A 14,816-nucleotide genomic window follows, 5' to 3' on the forward strand; every position below is an offset into this window, starting at 1 on the left:
GCTCGCCCCGTCCGTCCCCACGATGGGAATTCTGCTTCCCTAGGACGCGCTAGACTCCAACGGGAGCTCCGGCACCCTCCGCCTGTACGAAGGGGCTGTCTGCCGGTACCGGGCTCTCGTTACCCTTAGGTGTCAATGTTGGAACCGAAGCGGTGCCGCCGGTACCGGGCAGAAACGCTCGCGCCGCGCGGTCCATCGCGGCTCTCTCGGTCCGCCCGCACCACCGACGGCAGGGCTAGAGCAGCCACAGCCCTTCCAGCCGGCGCCTCTCTATGGTGCGAGGGGCGGGGCCGTGCCCGTTTCCGGCGGGGCGGGCGCTCTTTCCGCCGGGGTGCGGACATGTGGCGGCACGGGACGGCAGCGCGCGGGAGGCGCGGCGCGCGACGCCGGCTGCCCCGGTAGCGGGGTGCGCGCGGGCGGCACCGCAAGGCACGGAAGGGATCGGGGCGGGATGGGGGGGGGCAGCACCGGGGGGACCCCTGCCCGTTCCCGTTCCCTGAGACCCGCGGGTGCTCACGCCGCTTCGCTTTCCCACAGGCCCGAGGCCGTGACCATGCTGGGGGGGGACGAGTTCATCAGCTCCCCGCCCAGAAAGACGGTGCGGTTCGGGGGGACCCTGACGGACATCTTGCTCAAGTACCAAAAGGTGATTGCGGCTCCGGTCCGGTGCCCCTCGGGTGACTCCCGGTCCTGCCGCCCCGGCGGTTCCCGGGGGGTGGTTCCGCTGTGAAGCCGCGTGTCAGTGTCTGAAGGCTCAGGGAGCCAAGCGGAGTGCGGTCGGGTTGTGCCAGGCGGTGCTGCTGTGCAAGGGAAACGATTCCCGGTGAGTCAGCCCGGTGACGTCCCGCAGCGCCAGAGGGTGCAGAGGGATCGCGGCGGTGTCAGCAGCGGCAGCGGCTAAGAACGACCCAGCAGCTTCAGGTGTCTGGCAGGGACTGCGCTCTCCTGCGTTCGGCCTGCCTTGAGCTTTCCTGCTTGCCTGGGTTCTTCCTGAAGAACTGTTGGGATACGTTGATGATAATGTATTTTTCTGCTGGGAAAAAATACCAGCATTATTTCCTTCTTTTTCTTTCCACTCCTAGGGTGAGACCACAGAGTTTGAGTTGTTAAAGCATCAGCTGTCAGACCCAGACATCAAGGTAAGAGTCTTGGTACTAAAGGGGTCTGATTTAAAGTTTGGATGAGTGTAATCATCAGATAGGTCACTTTGGTGCTTACCCAAATCCTTTGCTTTAAACATTTAACTTTTTTTTTCATTTGTGGAAGCTATCAGAATCAAAACTGAATTTAAAAAAAGCAGTTGTATGTTTTTACACGTTTCTTACATGCCGTGTCTCAGTGATATATGGTGCTTTGGACTTTTTGCTCTACAGTGAGAAACTGCTTTGTGATGGGGTCTTTCTTTGGTCCAGATAAGAGTCACTAACTCAACAGATTACTTCTGTAGATGGAACCACGTTTTCTGACTTGCATAGCATTTAAGTTGCATGAATTTTTACCTTTTCCTGCACTCACAAAAAGCTTGCTTGATTAAGCAGTACATATGCATTTAGTAGTTATACTCAAGTATTTCATTGCTCTTCTGTATAGCTGTGAGTACCTGCTGCATTTGCTGTCTTTCCTTTTTTTTTTCCCTCTTAATTTAGCCACAAAGCTGTGAAAAGAATGCTTTATTGAGGACCTTCTTTCTTTGAAGAGGACATTTGTAAAATACTTTTATTTTAGTAGGATTTTTGAGTGCACAGGCAAAATCAGTGTAAAATTTTCCATGTAGAGTTCCTGCTGTTTCAGTATCTTTCATGTGATCCGGGGGCTGGAGAAAGAAATTCCATGTATGTTAATATGAAAATAATTTTGGTGTACAATTAATACTTGACTTTCTATTTTGAGGATTTGTGCTATTTTTTAGTAACAGGCAATTCTGTTTATTAGAGTAGTTATCTACTTTTTCTGCTTTTTTTAAGGATGCCCAGATCATTAATTGGCTGCATGAATTTCGATCTGCTGTTGTGTATTTGACTAAAGAGCTTGAACAACTGGTCAGCATTTTGCTGGTAAATATAAGTTTGTTCTATGGCAAGATGAAGAGTTTAGTACTCAAAACATCCTTTTCTTGATATCTGGATCTTTTGCTTTCTTTTAGAAGCTGCCGTGGTTGAGAAGAAGCCGAGAGGTAGTGGAAGAGTATCTGGGTTTTCTTGGCAATTTAGTGTCAGCACAAACTGTCCACCTTAGGCCGTGCCTCCTGATGATTGTGTCCCAGTTTGTCCCCCGTGAGTTATTTTCCTCTTTTTTGTTTGATTGTCAAAACTTCTTTCCTAAATAAATGATGTATACATATAATGAGTAACAATTAATTATCTGGTTTGTTTGGTTTCTTGTTGATTACTTTTTTAACTTGAATGGCTGAATTATGACACAGTTTTCTGTACCTAGGTTTTAGAAGGCAAGTTCTAGTGGTTAATACAGCCCTCATTTATGAAGATGTCCTAAAAAAGAACAAAGTTTATAATGTAGTGACCAAACACTGAAAGCTGCAGTGATGATCTCAAGAACCTCCTGGTTCTTCGGGTGAAACAGTACTTTTTGATCAGTTTCTGCTTATTGTAGAAAGTCTTTTGGATAATCTTGGTACTTTAGTCCTGATGATAAACCTGTTGTCCATTGTACTTGATTTGATACTGAAACTGCTGCTACCTGTAATATTTGAACAGTTTTGATGTAACTTTTTTTTAGCTCGAGTAACCATCAGAGAAGATGATGTGGATATTTCAGATTCTGATGATGATGATGAAAGTGAGTTTAAAAAAAGCATGGCTTATATATGCTGCTGTTAATACCTTTACTAAAAAAGCATACAGTGCATGTGGCTCCTTTTTTATGAAATTAATTTAGCTCAGTTAACAGAAAAACATTAAGAAACAGTAGATCCTTAAATTCCCACATGAAGGACTGTCCCGTACTCAAATCAGTCATGTGGTGACCCACCTCATTTCAAAATACTTCTGTTGCTGCAGCATCTGTGGGAATAAGACTGAATACATAGGAGAACTTTCCAGATCTAGATTGTCTCAAATCCAAAGAAAAGTTAGTTTTCCATTTGATTTATCTCAATAAAACTAGGTTGTTAGGAGGATTCTTGAGTCTTTTTTTGTTTGCTTGTGATAAGCTCAAATACAATTAATAGTTATAACAAAATGCTGTGTAATTTGTGTCTTCATTGTTAAAGCAAACAGATGAATGTCTTTCAAGAATTTAGTTTTTTTTTTAAATCTTGAATGCTGTAATAAATTTCTACTTGTGGCCCAGTTACTCTTTCACTGTTCACATGTGGCACTTTGGATTTTAACACTGTGTCATCGAAGCCTAAATTATCTGTTTGACTATTGTGAAAATGAGGCAAAATCTTCAGGTAGATTTTATATACAGACTTGGACTTAAGGTATCTTCTGAACTGGTTTTGTTGGTTTGCAATTGAGTTTTCTGTAACCAGATGCATAAGTATATTTTTCTCTCTGTAGACCTCTCTGAAAACTTTAACACATGCCACAGAGCATTGCAAACTGTTGCAAGATATGTTCCTTCGTAAGTATATGGTCCTGTGGTTTTGTACGTGCTTTCCTTTTTAAAGCTTGTGACCTGATGTATTGTTTTCTGGGTTTTTTTGGTTTTATTTCTTTATCTTAATGGGAAGTGTAATTCTCAGTTCCATTCCAAAGTCCATTGCATGACTTTCCCTGCTACTCCGTTACTGGTAGAATGCTGTGTCCAGTCCTTAGGAAATTTCAGTAGGCATCAGCAGCTGAAAATCCTCTTAATGGTGATAGGAAGTGGGGAAAATCATGTTTATAGCAACATATTTTAAGTGTCTTTTAACAAGACCACAGTGAAATTTGCCCCTTTACTAACTGTTCTGTGGTCCTTGCAAAAACAAGTTTTATACAACTAATTCCTTTAAAATAAAGTTTCTGTGCAATGAGGTTATTCCAGTCTGTCTTTATATAGAGTGCTGCAGTGTCGGTAACTTGGGGTTATTGGGTTTTTTTGTTTCTTTTGTGTGTTTTTTTAATTGTAGGACACCGCAATTTCTCATGCCAATACTTGTGGAAAACTTCCCTTTCATTAATAAATCAGAAAGGACTCTGGTAAGAACTATGAATACATTTGTTTGTTCACTTGTTCTTAATGTTTAAGTGTACTCCCTAGTGCGACAGCTGATTTGGTGGTGTTGAATGCAGATTTTTGAGTGTATTGCCTGAGATTAGTGCTATTTTTATATATATAAATATATATGGTTGTGTCTGTTTAGTAGAAGGCTGTCCAGACATACTTAAGTTCCTTGTGCATAAGCATTATGCTAGTCTTTAATGACATAACTGCATATCTTTTCCACAGGATTGCTTTCTTAATCAATGCACAGGATGGACCTCTTTGACGATGAATCTCAGGGTTGTGTAGTGAGGAGACGGTAGGGTACCTGTCTCATGTGTTGTTAAAACTTAAAATTTCTTCAAGAAGAACAGGGGGGTTGATAAGAACATAGAAAGCAACTGACACTTCAGGTGAAATCCAAGTTGCCAGGAGTGTAGTGGGATGTTTTATTACGTTTTTGGTATAGTGCTGATGTGGTAAAAACAAGCTGGGAACTTTTGACAGGTTAGGCTCTTATGCTAATCTTTATGTTTGCTTGTTCCAACTTGATATGTTGGCACTTTATTTTTCAGTAAGGCAGAGCCCTGCTCCACCAGCAAGGTTCAATCGGAGCTGTTTGAACTCATCAAGTGCTGAAAAAAACCCTGAAGTTCCTTATATACCTTGATTCCAAGTAATTTTGAGCTTCAGTTCCCTGTCTGTAAAATGAGGGGGATAATAGTTCTTATGGGGTGCTAAGAGAAGAATTTATTTATATTTTGATTTATTTTCGTTTGTTTATTTAATTTCATAACTGTATTTTCAGGGCAAGGTTCGAATAGAGTGTTAAAAAAAAAAAAAAAAAAAAGGTCCATGCATTGTTGTTAAATATTTCCCATGTATATGTTCTGATTAAACTATCTCCATCCATTTTACATACTTAGCAAGCCAGATGGCCTGTGGAAAAATCATATGTGCTCATGTAATTAAAGGTTGTGTTATAATGCATATTCACAAAGAGACTGTGATGTACTTATGTGGCACTTCACCTGGTTTTGTGTTCAAGTTCAAAAACTTGACAGTTTTTGCTGTATGAAAGTTGCAGCATTGCCTTCCTTATGTATGTGTGTATATCTGGGTGGGCACATGCACACTCACAAAACTTGTCTGTTAAGCTGTTTCAATTATAATCAAGATGACTCTGAGGACACTTAGCTGTGGAGTTAAGATCTGTTGTTATAATAACCTGAAATAAAGATGTACTCTCACTTTAAATGGTTCTACTAGATCTGGTTCTAGATGTAGTGAGAAATATGCTTGTTTTAATTTTCTTCAGGAAAGTTTAGGCATAAACTATGGAAATTAATAACTTACAGAATATTCTTTTATAATATTTATACTCATCCTGTCTGGCGATATTTGGAAGAATTTGCATGGAATAGTAGATTAAGAAATCAATGGTAACACAGCTGAATAATTGAAAGTCTATGTTTGGTTTATACATTAATGTATTCTAGATTGAATAATCTGTTTAAATTTATTTCTGGCTCTTTAAATAATAAATTAAGAAACTTGTTTATAAAAATCCTTGGCAAAAATGAGAGTTTCTGTTAATTTTATTATAGATATAAATTAATTTTGTGTTACAGGAATGTTATGTTCATAACCTGCTGCGAGTTACTGTGTACCTTCCAACTCTGAGGCTTCAAATTCTGGAGCTCATTATTGAAAAGCTGTTAAAGTTGGATGTAAGTTTGTTCTTTTGGGGAAGCTTGGTGTTAGGGTACACAGAGTAAAAAATTAAATATATTTCAGTGTTAAGCTTAACAAAAAAAATACTTTGCAGTAGTGCTCACAAGTATAAAATGAATAAAGTTTATGCTCCATTTCCAGTCTTAGGCTGTTCCCACACCTGGGGGTAATTGTATGATGTGTACTGTTACAACCTGCACAGAATCTCCATGCCAGAATCAAAATAACTTTTTCATGCTAATGAGTGCTGAGGTGCAGAGAATGTGCCTCTCTGTAGCTGATCTGTTTTATCATCCCTTTGAAGAAGAAGGATTTGGTCTTAAACAAGGAGGAACCGCACTGGAAATTATTTATATTTTGAAGAACCTCAGCAAAGAGCTTTTTGGGGAAAGCTTGAAATCTGGAGGTGAAGTTTAAGGTGGTTTGGCTTGTACAGTTGTGTATTGCATACACATCATTCCCTTTTAAAGTTTAATCAAGTTTAATCAAGGACAAAACCTAATCTGGAAATTACTCATGTTGACATTTCTTGTATGTACGTAATTAAAAAATTATTGTTATTGTCATAGCTTTACAAAAATTAATTTCCTCTTTGCCACTTTAGGTCAGTACTCCACAGCAAGAGATTGAAGATGCTGAAGAAGCTGCTAATAACTCTGGTAGTGAGGAAAAATCTACAGAGGAGGGACTTTTTGACATGGTTGGCTATCTTGTTCTAGTAAAAATGGTTTTGTTAAAATTTTAACTTCTGAAGTGGCTGTGAACTGAGAAACTAGGAATATACTGTTGCTTTGTTAACTACACTGCAAATCAAGAAACTGTAGGAATACATTATTTTATCATTGCTGTGTTTTTGCTTTGTTACTGCACTGCACACAGCTCTTGAAACCTGACAGCTGACAAATGGCTAATGTGTTCCCTTTATATATGTAAAATACCCAGCATATATGCAGTGAATTAATTTCATTCTGTAACAACACAAGCAGATATACATAAAGCTAAGTAAGGAATATGTGCTAGTTGGCTTAGTTTACAAAAAAATGGTTACACTAAACTGTGTAATAATTAGATAAGGCTTCTGTTATCAAAACAAAACAAAACAAAACATCCAAATGTACACCCCCAAAAAACCACTAAACAACTGTGGCATATCACTGAAAAAGAAGTTGAGTTTCACTTTTCCTGTAGTAGCTGTTTCTGTGATGTGTATCTATAAAATCTGCCTGCCTGCCATTTTATCTACCAGGAGGAAGATGAAGAAAGAAGAGGAAACAAAGCTGTATCTTGTAGTAGTGAGAGAATGGCCCATCCACTTGCAGAGCGACTTGATATTTTGATGACCATCCTGTTTTCCTATATTAAAGATGTTTGCCATGTAGATGGTAAGAACACGACCTGTAATCAAACTTGTTTTGCTTGCAAGTAGGAAAAATGTAGGATTTCTTGCTTTCTGCTTCAAGATACAATCCTCAGCCTTTAGCACCAGAATTCTGCCATCAGCAGGCTACAGGCTGCATTCCTCACTCTGCCCAGGGGTATTTGCAGAGGATACAAAGGTACATTTATGACTTTAAAGGTCTAGTCTTCAGCTGGAGACATTTTGATTTTATAAATAGGACACTGTATCCAGATGGCTCCTCTGAATTGACACATTACTGCAAAGTGCATGTCTGCCAGTTTTATACCTGTGTGTATGTGCACATACACATATATTCCCCACATACACCAACAAAAAAAGCAGAGCTCCAGTCCAGAGAAGTCTTACTACAAATATCTTTTAGATGTTGGATGAGCTTGTAAGTCAGGTTGATAGTTTTCCTTTACAAATTTTTTAGTGGTCTAGAAAGTTATAAATGCCACATTTGCAGCATAAGGGCAGGGAAAAACGGTGGAATGTCTCATTTAATTCTGTTTTCTTTTTGTGTTTGTAGGCAAACTTGATATTAACAACACAAAGGATTTGTATCGGGATCTGGTATCTGTTTTTGACAAGCTCATTTTACCAACCCATGCTTCATGTCATGTACAGTATTTCATGTTTTACATCTGTAGCTTTAAATTGGTGAGTAGAAGCTGGTTTTTAAATGCAGTGTCTTCAGTTATCTCTGCATCCTTAAAAATAGCTGTTTTCTGCTGTAATTCTGGTATTCCATTTGTCTGGAGATACTACATCAGGATTCATTAATATCTTTATTTTCTTTCTCTGTTACTCCTTTCTTCAAGTTTTTCTTTATGTGGTTTCTTTTTCCATATTGTTCCTAAGCTTCAAACGGATGCAGTCTTGGCTAGTGTGAAGGAGCTTGGTTAATGGACCTCTTAAAAGAATCAGTTTTTCTCTTGAACCTGAGACACAGTGCTCCAGGAAGTTTATCATCCCAAAACTATCTTGAAGATACAGTTTATGTTAGCTTTTCAAATTGGAATTGATGTCTGCTGTTTGTTCCCCCTCTTCCTGTTTTCTATCTCTCTCTAGCAAACTTTCTCTTAGCTTATAAAAATAAGACTGTGCATGCTTTTTGCATAAGAGTAGCCAGGATCTGGTTCTGCTAATGCACTCTCTCTGACAGTGGTGGATAATGAGTGTGTTGGAAATATCAGAATGGGGTGTGTTGTGATGCTTTGCTAGAAAGTCATCTCAGCATCCAGCCTTTTGTGGGGACAGCCCATGATGGGCAAATTCAATAAGAAGATCTCTCATGATCTTACATTTTTTGGTACTGATGTGAATTGTGGCCAAAATCTCCCCAATATAACCATTTAAGGTGAAGAAATCATTATAGCTTATAGAAATTTCCCCTCTTGCTGTCTTCCTTGAATGTTTCTGACATTTTCTGCAACAGGAGATGCTGAACTTGTTTAGTTTCTTACCTCTCTTGTTTTTAAACACTTGTTTATCTGTTCCTGGCTTGTATAGACTTCTGGTTCAATTTACATTTTACTACTAAATATAGATAAAGACAACAGAAAAGAATGCTCTTCCATCACGCATAGGAATGCTTATTTACTACAGTTATAGGTAGACTTTATTTGTGGTTTGGTTATGGAAACTGTGGAAATTGAGTATTAGGAATCTTTTAAACAATTTAATCAGCATAACAACTTATGATTTCTGTGTTTCTTGTCTCTAGGGGTTGGCTGAGGCGTTTTTAGATCATCTTTGGAAAAAACTGCGTGATCCAAACAATCCTTCAGTGATCAGGCAGACTGCTGGGACTTACATTGGCAGTTTCTTGGCAAGAGCTAAATTCATTCCAGTCGTGTAAGTTTATGATAATTGTTAAAGTTACATATGGATTTCACAGTATGCATGAACAATGTTGGTCTTCTGTTCCCACTACTTTGCCAGTTGGCCTGTATCAATAGTCATTTGTCCTTTCTACAATACTGTTTCAGTATTGGCTTGAAGTTTACAGACTAATGATTTCTGGGATTCATGACTTCCTGTTTAAGGTCTCATTTCCAAAGAAGTGCTAAGCACGGGCAGGTTATGTTCCTTATAGGTGGTGTCTTGGATGCCCAGTGTATCTCATGTTCAGAAGCAGATGTTTTCATGACCTATTGAGGCATTTTATGTAGGCTCTGAGACAGGAAAGTCAAGTGGTCAAGAATTTTGATACAGATGGATTAATACACTTAAGCAGATGGGTGAAAATGTCTTCATATGTACACATTCTGTCTTTTTATGATGTTCAGGGTGGGTTGGTGACTTAAATGTTGACCTTTTTTTGTTGACCATTTGATACTGGAATAACTTGCTAGATGTGGGAGATATCTCTGTACTATCTGTAGCCCAGGATTCTGATTATTTACTCTGTGTGTCACATGCAACATGCGTTCATGAATTCATCTCTTCTGGCATCTTGTGTTTTCCCTGATTGTGATTTTCAGTGCTGATACATTGATTATATTCAAGGAGAGAACTAAATCTCTTCCATTGCAATGAGTCTTTATTACTGATACTTTTATAACCATTAAGATCACTGAATGCTTGTTTAACATCTTGTCTTGGGGTGTTATACTTTTTTTTTTTTTTTTTCCCTCCATTATAGTACAGTAAAAGCATCCCTGGATCTTCTGGTGAACTGGTTGCATAAATATATTGAAAGTCAGGATACAGGGGCTAACTCTTACTGTGATGTAGCTCTCCATGGGCCATTTTATTCTACGTGTCAGGCCGTGTTCTATACACTCATTTTCCGTCATAAACAACTTTTGGATGGAAATTTAAGGAAAGGTGAGTATTGTAGGTTTAAACAGCATTGGGATTCATTTGCAGGTTTTACTGTTGATGTGTTTTGTGATGGTCAGTTTAGGCAAGCATCTGTTGTTCATGTTGTTTTGTTCTAAATAAAATGAGATGGCTTGTACACCCGTCAAGCCACGAAGCTAAATAATCCTCTTTCCCCCCACTGCATAAAACAATGCCAGTAACACCTCAACATTGATAGCTGGCCCCACTTACTGAGCATGTTTAAATTGCAGCTGTTTGAAACTCATGAAACTCTTTCTTAATAACTTGTGCCTCTGGTCAGCACCTGTAATGGGTCTGTAAGTGTAATGCCTGTGTTAGAAGGACCCCTCAGATCTGGCAGGTTACCTTGACTTGGAACAGATTTTCTGCAGAACAGGCTGTGGGGTAGATCTCTACTGTAAAAGACCACCTTATGATGTACTTCTGTGGTGTCATGCAGAGTGCAGTCTGGTCAGACTGGGAATTCTTATAAGATAAATTCAGATTATATGAAATATAACCCATGTTTGTCCGTTCCTCTTATTTTCAAGGTCTCGCATATCTGCAGAGTTTGAATTTTGAGCGCATTGTCATGTGCCAGCTGAATCCCCTGAAGATTTGCATACCCTCTGTTGTGAACTTGTTTGCTGCCATTACCAGGTACCTACTCGTTTGTTTCCGTTTCAGCTTGATGCAGATACTTCTGTATCTGTGGGTGTGTTTCTATTCAAAAACAGCACAGTCCTTTGAACATGGGTTTTGCTTTGTGCACCAGGACAACTTGTATAACACTGCCCATATTCTAGGTTGGTAAATCTCTGGTTCAATTTCAGTGAAATCCTACAGCACTATGAAATGGATTGCTTTGTGTTGCAGGTAATATGATTGTACTCAGAAAATAAAGTGATGTTGAAAAATAACTTTGTATTTTAGTACCATCTGAAATTCCTCCTTTCTGTGTGCTAAAGACCCTTGTTTTTTTCTCTGTTACCTTTTTGAAGGAAATACCAGTTGGTGTTCTGCTACACAATAATTGAGAGGAACAACAGGCAGTTTATACCAGTTGTTCGGACGGGCACAGGGGGTGACCTCGTGCAGACGTGCACCAACCCCCTTGACAGTTTCTTCCCCTTTGATCCATACATTCTTAAAAGGTATAGTTTAAAAATCAATAATTCTTTTCTGCCTTGTAGAAAATAACTAAGACTGTCAATGTTTCTGTAGTTAACTTCCTTCCTTGATCTTTAGTACTATTCATGTTGCATATTTCAACCAGAGATTATCAAAGATTTGAATTAAAAGTTACCCCAACTATGACTTGTAGCACTGGAGAAGGAACAGGACCCAGTTTCCTGGAAGGTCTAGAGAATATATTTGTTAACTTCTCTTTGGGTTTTCTTGTTGTAAATACTGCCTGAAGTACCGTACCATAAATATTTTGCTGGAGCTGTGGTCATGTTGTGTTATTTTCTTGTTGTTTGTTTGGTTTAGGTATTTTTGCACCTTGAGTGTCTTGCTTTTTGATTGGAGACTTCATCTTATTTAACACCTTTTTTTTTTATGGGTAGATTATTTGCAGCTTTGCAAAATGTCTAGCACTATGATGCTTTAATCACTTTTTAATGTTAAAGGGCAGAGTTGTGGCATTTTTTGGTTTCTAAAGAATGAATGCTGCTTCATAAGAGGAAGCCTTTCACAGACGTAGAAATTATTAAAGAAGCCATATAATATGCTAAAATTTCCAAAGAAAATCATACTTACTTGTAAGCATAGTGTAGCTGTTAAAAATGCCCAGCTAGGAATTAGGGGAGCTGACTGTATTAGAAGTCCTGAGGTGAACATTTGTAATTTGTACCCATCAGTTGAATGGCATTATTTCTTCGTGGGATTTAAGGGATATTATAAAGGGATTAGTTGACTAGTTTGTAAAATCCTACAGAGGCCTATCAAAATGCCAGATGTTCTATATTGTATTATTAAAATGAAATATATATTACTGTTACTGAATACATGAATTCATAGTGTGCTTTAATTCCTCTTTCAGATCGAAGAAGACTATTGATCCTTTTTATCAGTTTTGGGAAGAGCTGAGTGCTGAAGATCTTGAGAATCTGAAGAAACCCATTAAAAGGGTAACCAAAATGCAGTTCAGCTTTTTCAAATCTCTATCAGCTTCTTCTATTTTAGGACTAATTTTTTTTATTTTTTTTTTTTTTATAGATAAGACTATTCTAAACATTTATGAGAAACTGTAGTTGAAATTAGGAATTTTTAGGGATTGATCTGTCCTTGGTTTGAGAACACTTTTCCACTCTTATGCAGAGGAGTTATTTTAGCAGCCCAGGATCTCAGGTTATGGGCACAATATCACTGGAAAATCCACTTTATAGAAATGGTTTAGTTCCCTTATATCATAATAAGAGTATGTCTTACTTCTCTTACCACTCCAGCTGGTCATGGCAATTGTAGTACAGCTGGAGTCCTGAATGATGCCCTTCTAAAGCTCCTTTTTAGTCTCTTTATCTTCTTGCAGGATGTCTCTCCTATGTCAGATTCATTCCATCCTATGATAAAATATAAAAATCCCTTATGGTGTTGTAGCTTTGTTAACTGGTCACTTTGTAAACTTTTCTATAGTGTTTTAATTAGAAGATTTGATTATTACAACATTTCAGAATTTAGTTTAGGAATACTTTTTTTTTTTGGTCTCAGCATTCATTACTTCTGACAGAACTTGATAGAGACCTGGAGTATCTTTCTGCTCTCACTGGTCCTTTTGAATTTATGCAGGGTGCTTCTGAAGATGAAGACGATGACTTCTTGAAAGGGGAGACCCCTCAAAATGATGGTGTGGTTGGAATTGCTCCAAATTCTTATGAATCAAATACTTTGAACATTGGCTCCCCCCTGGATTGTTATGTGCCGTATCCTCAGTGACATGGAGAATCAGAAGTGGAAATGTTGAGAATGGTGTGCAATTTTTTTCTCTGTAAAGAGACTTTAGCTCATCTTTGCAAACTGGCAAATGTTTAAGTAACTACATTTAAGAAAAGTCATTGTTTCTTAAGCATCAGATTTCTACAGATATGTTATGATAAAGGTATATGTTGGTAGAAAAGCCTAGAGAATAAATAGGGTGATATTTTACAGATTTCACATTGAAATGGATTTTATGGCTTAAAAGGATTTTTTTATAGTTTTTCCTGACTTCAAAACTTTTGTTTACTGCTTTTCTCTACAAGGTTTTATATATTGGGGGTGAAAGTGTGGTCATCCTTCCTACTGGTCTGTGAGGGGACCTAAGTTCCATCATCAGTACTCCAGCTGTACTCTTCGAGTGTTTCTGACTTGGTTTCAAAGCAGTGGTATCATCCCATGGTAGGGAAGCCATGAATCAACAGTGATTCTTTTGCACACATCTCTTAAGCTTTTCCTGTCTGTAGAGTATTTAGTAAAACAACATGACAGTGGGAAGTGTAATCAGATGAAAAGCATTATTGCTCCTTAAATACGTAGCTGACACACTTTGCAAGCTGTGAAAGTTGGGACGTGCAAAAGTGATGATGTTGAAAACGAAGGAGTAGCTGAATGTATGATTTGTAGATAGGTGTCTCTGGGGTGCTTGTGAAGCACTCTCAGACAGGTATTTATTTTCAGGGTTTGAAGTTTATATGTGAATGTTGACAAGAAAAAAAAAAGACAAAATAATTTCCCTCTTAGAAAGGAAATTTTTGTGCCACTGGTGTCCTTGTGTTGTCCACGTGTCAGTGTTGGTTTCTCTGCATAAGTTTCTTGTCTTTTTTTTGTGATTATTTGCTTTTTAGATTTGAGTAAGAATATAAATAGTTAGGGGAAAAGTGTTATTTGTGCTACATTTAGTTGAAAATATGCATTTGAGACTAAACTGAATAGCTGTGCAACTCCATTTGTTTACCCTTCTTTAGATTCCAAACTTGGAAGTGTTCAAGATAACATTTTTAATCAAAGCCAATTAAGATCAATGCAACCAGCACAAATCTTACACCTTTGAAAAAACATCTCTGTATGTAACTAAGGATCTCTCAGTGTAGTTGAGCTTCTCCAAGTTAGTGTTTGTTCTCACAGATTGCAAAACTGCGTTCTGGGGATAATACTGCAGTAAACAAGAGTAGATCTTGTTCATCACTGGGTAAATTGAGACTTAGTTTTTGGTTTCAGTTTTAGTCCTCTTTATTGTCATTCCTGAGCAATAAACAGTGGATTTCATCTGAAATAATTGCATTCTCTCCTGGCATAGAAAAGAAACGTTCTTGCATCAACAGCAAGGAAAATGTCCTTTGCAAGCTGCCTTTTTCTGTTCTTTCACCGCTAGGCTTTTAGCAATGTAGTCATTCACTTCTTACAGAACAAGGCTGTGTCAAACATTCCAAGTTGTAATAACAGGCATGTGAATGAGGAACTTCCTATCTTATTAAAAGTGAAAGAAAAAAGATCTAAGTGATGCAAAGTATTAGAGAATCATGTGCACAGTTTACATTTGTATCCTAAAGGCATTTGCTTAAAACAGATTAAATTAGGAATCCCACTGTTTCTGTAATCTCTTCTGTGATAGACCTGGCTTCCTTGATGTGATTGCAGAAATACGAGCTGACAGGCGCTGGTGTTTTGCTAGACACTATGTTCTGTAAATGTCTCTGAATGCTTATTCAGAGGTGGAAATTCT

At 38.4% G+C, this 14,816-nt stretch overlaps 1 protein-coding gene across 1 annotated transcript; it reads left to right on the forward strand.

Annotated features, from left to right (window-relative positions):
• The first annotated feature begins 313 nt into the window (after positions 1–313).
• On the forward strand, positions 314–14,366 carry RRN3 (RRN3 homolog, RNA polymerase I transcription factor). The gene is made up of 18 exons (XM_030459946.1): positions 314–429; positions 538–646; positions 1,083–1,139; positions 1,965–2,054; positions 2,144–2,273; positions 2,737–2,796; positions 3,522–3,585; positions 4,076–4,145; positions 5,781–5,879; positions 6,488–6,583; positions 7,130–7,265; positions 7,815–7,945; positions 9,012–9,142; positions 9,933–10,117; positions 10,666–10,774; positions 11,116–11,268; positions 12,159–12,246; positions 12,905–14,366. The coding sequence occupies exons 2-18, from the start codon at positions 554–556 to the stop codon at positions 13,049–13,051; spliced, it is 1,839 nt and encodes a 612-aa protein (XP_030315806.1). The 5' UTR covers positions 314–429; positions 538–553; the 3' UTR covers positions 13,052–14,366.
• The last annotated feature ends 450 nt before the right edge of the window (positions 14,367–14,816 follow it).

This window comes from Calypte anna, chromosome 14, assembly GCF_003957555.1.
Source record: "Calypte anna isolate BGI_N300 chromosome 14, bCalAnn1_v1.p, whole genome shotgun sequence".
Classification (NCBI taxonomy): Eukaryota; Metazoa; Chordata; class Aves; order Apodiformes; family Trochilidae; genus Calypte; species Calypte anna.

Excerpts from the sequence above, each read along its gene's own strand:
- RRN3 (XM_030459946.1), top strand. The coding sequence starts at position 554 with ATGCTGGGGGGGGACGAGTTCATCAGCTCCCCGCCCAGAAAGACGGTG. Across the intron at positions 647-1,082 it reads TCTTGCTCAAGTACCAAAAG|GGTGAGACCACAGAGTTTGA; the intron begins GTGATTGCGGCT and ends TTCCACTCCTAG. Across the intron at positions 12,247-12,904 it reads TGAAGAAACCCATTAAAAGG|GGTGCTTCTGAAGATGAAGA; the intron begins GTAACCAAAATG and ends GAATTTATGCAG.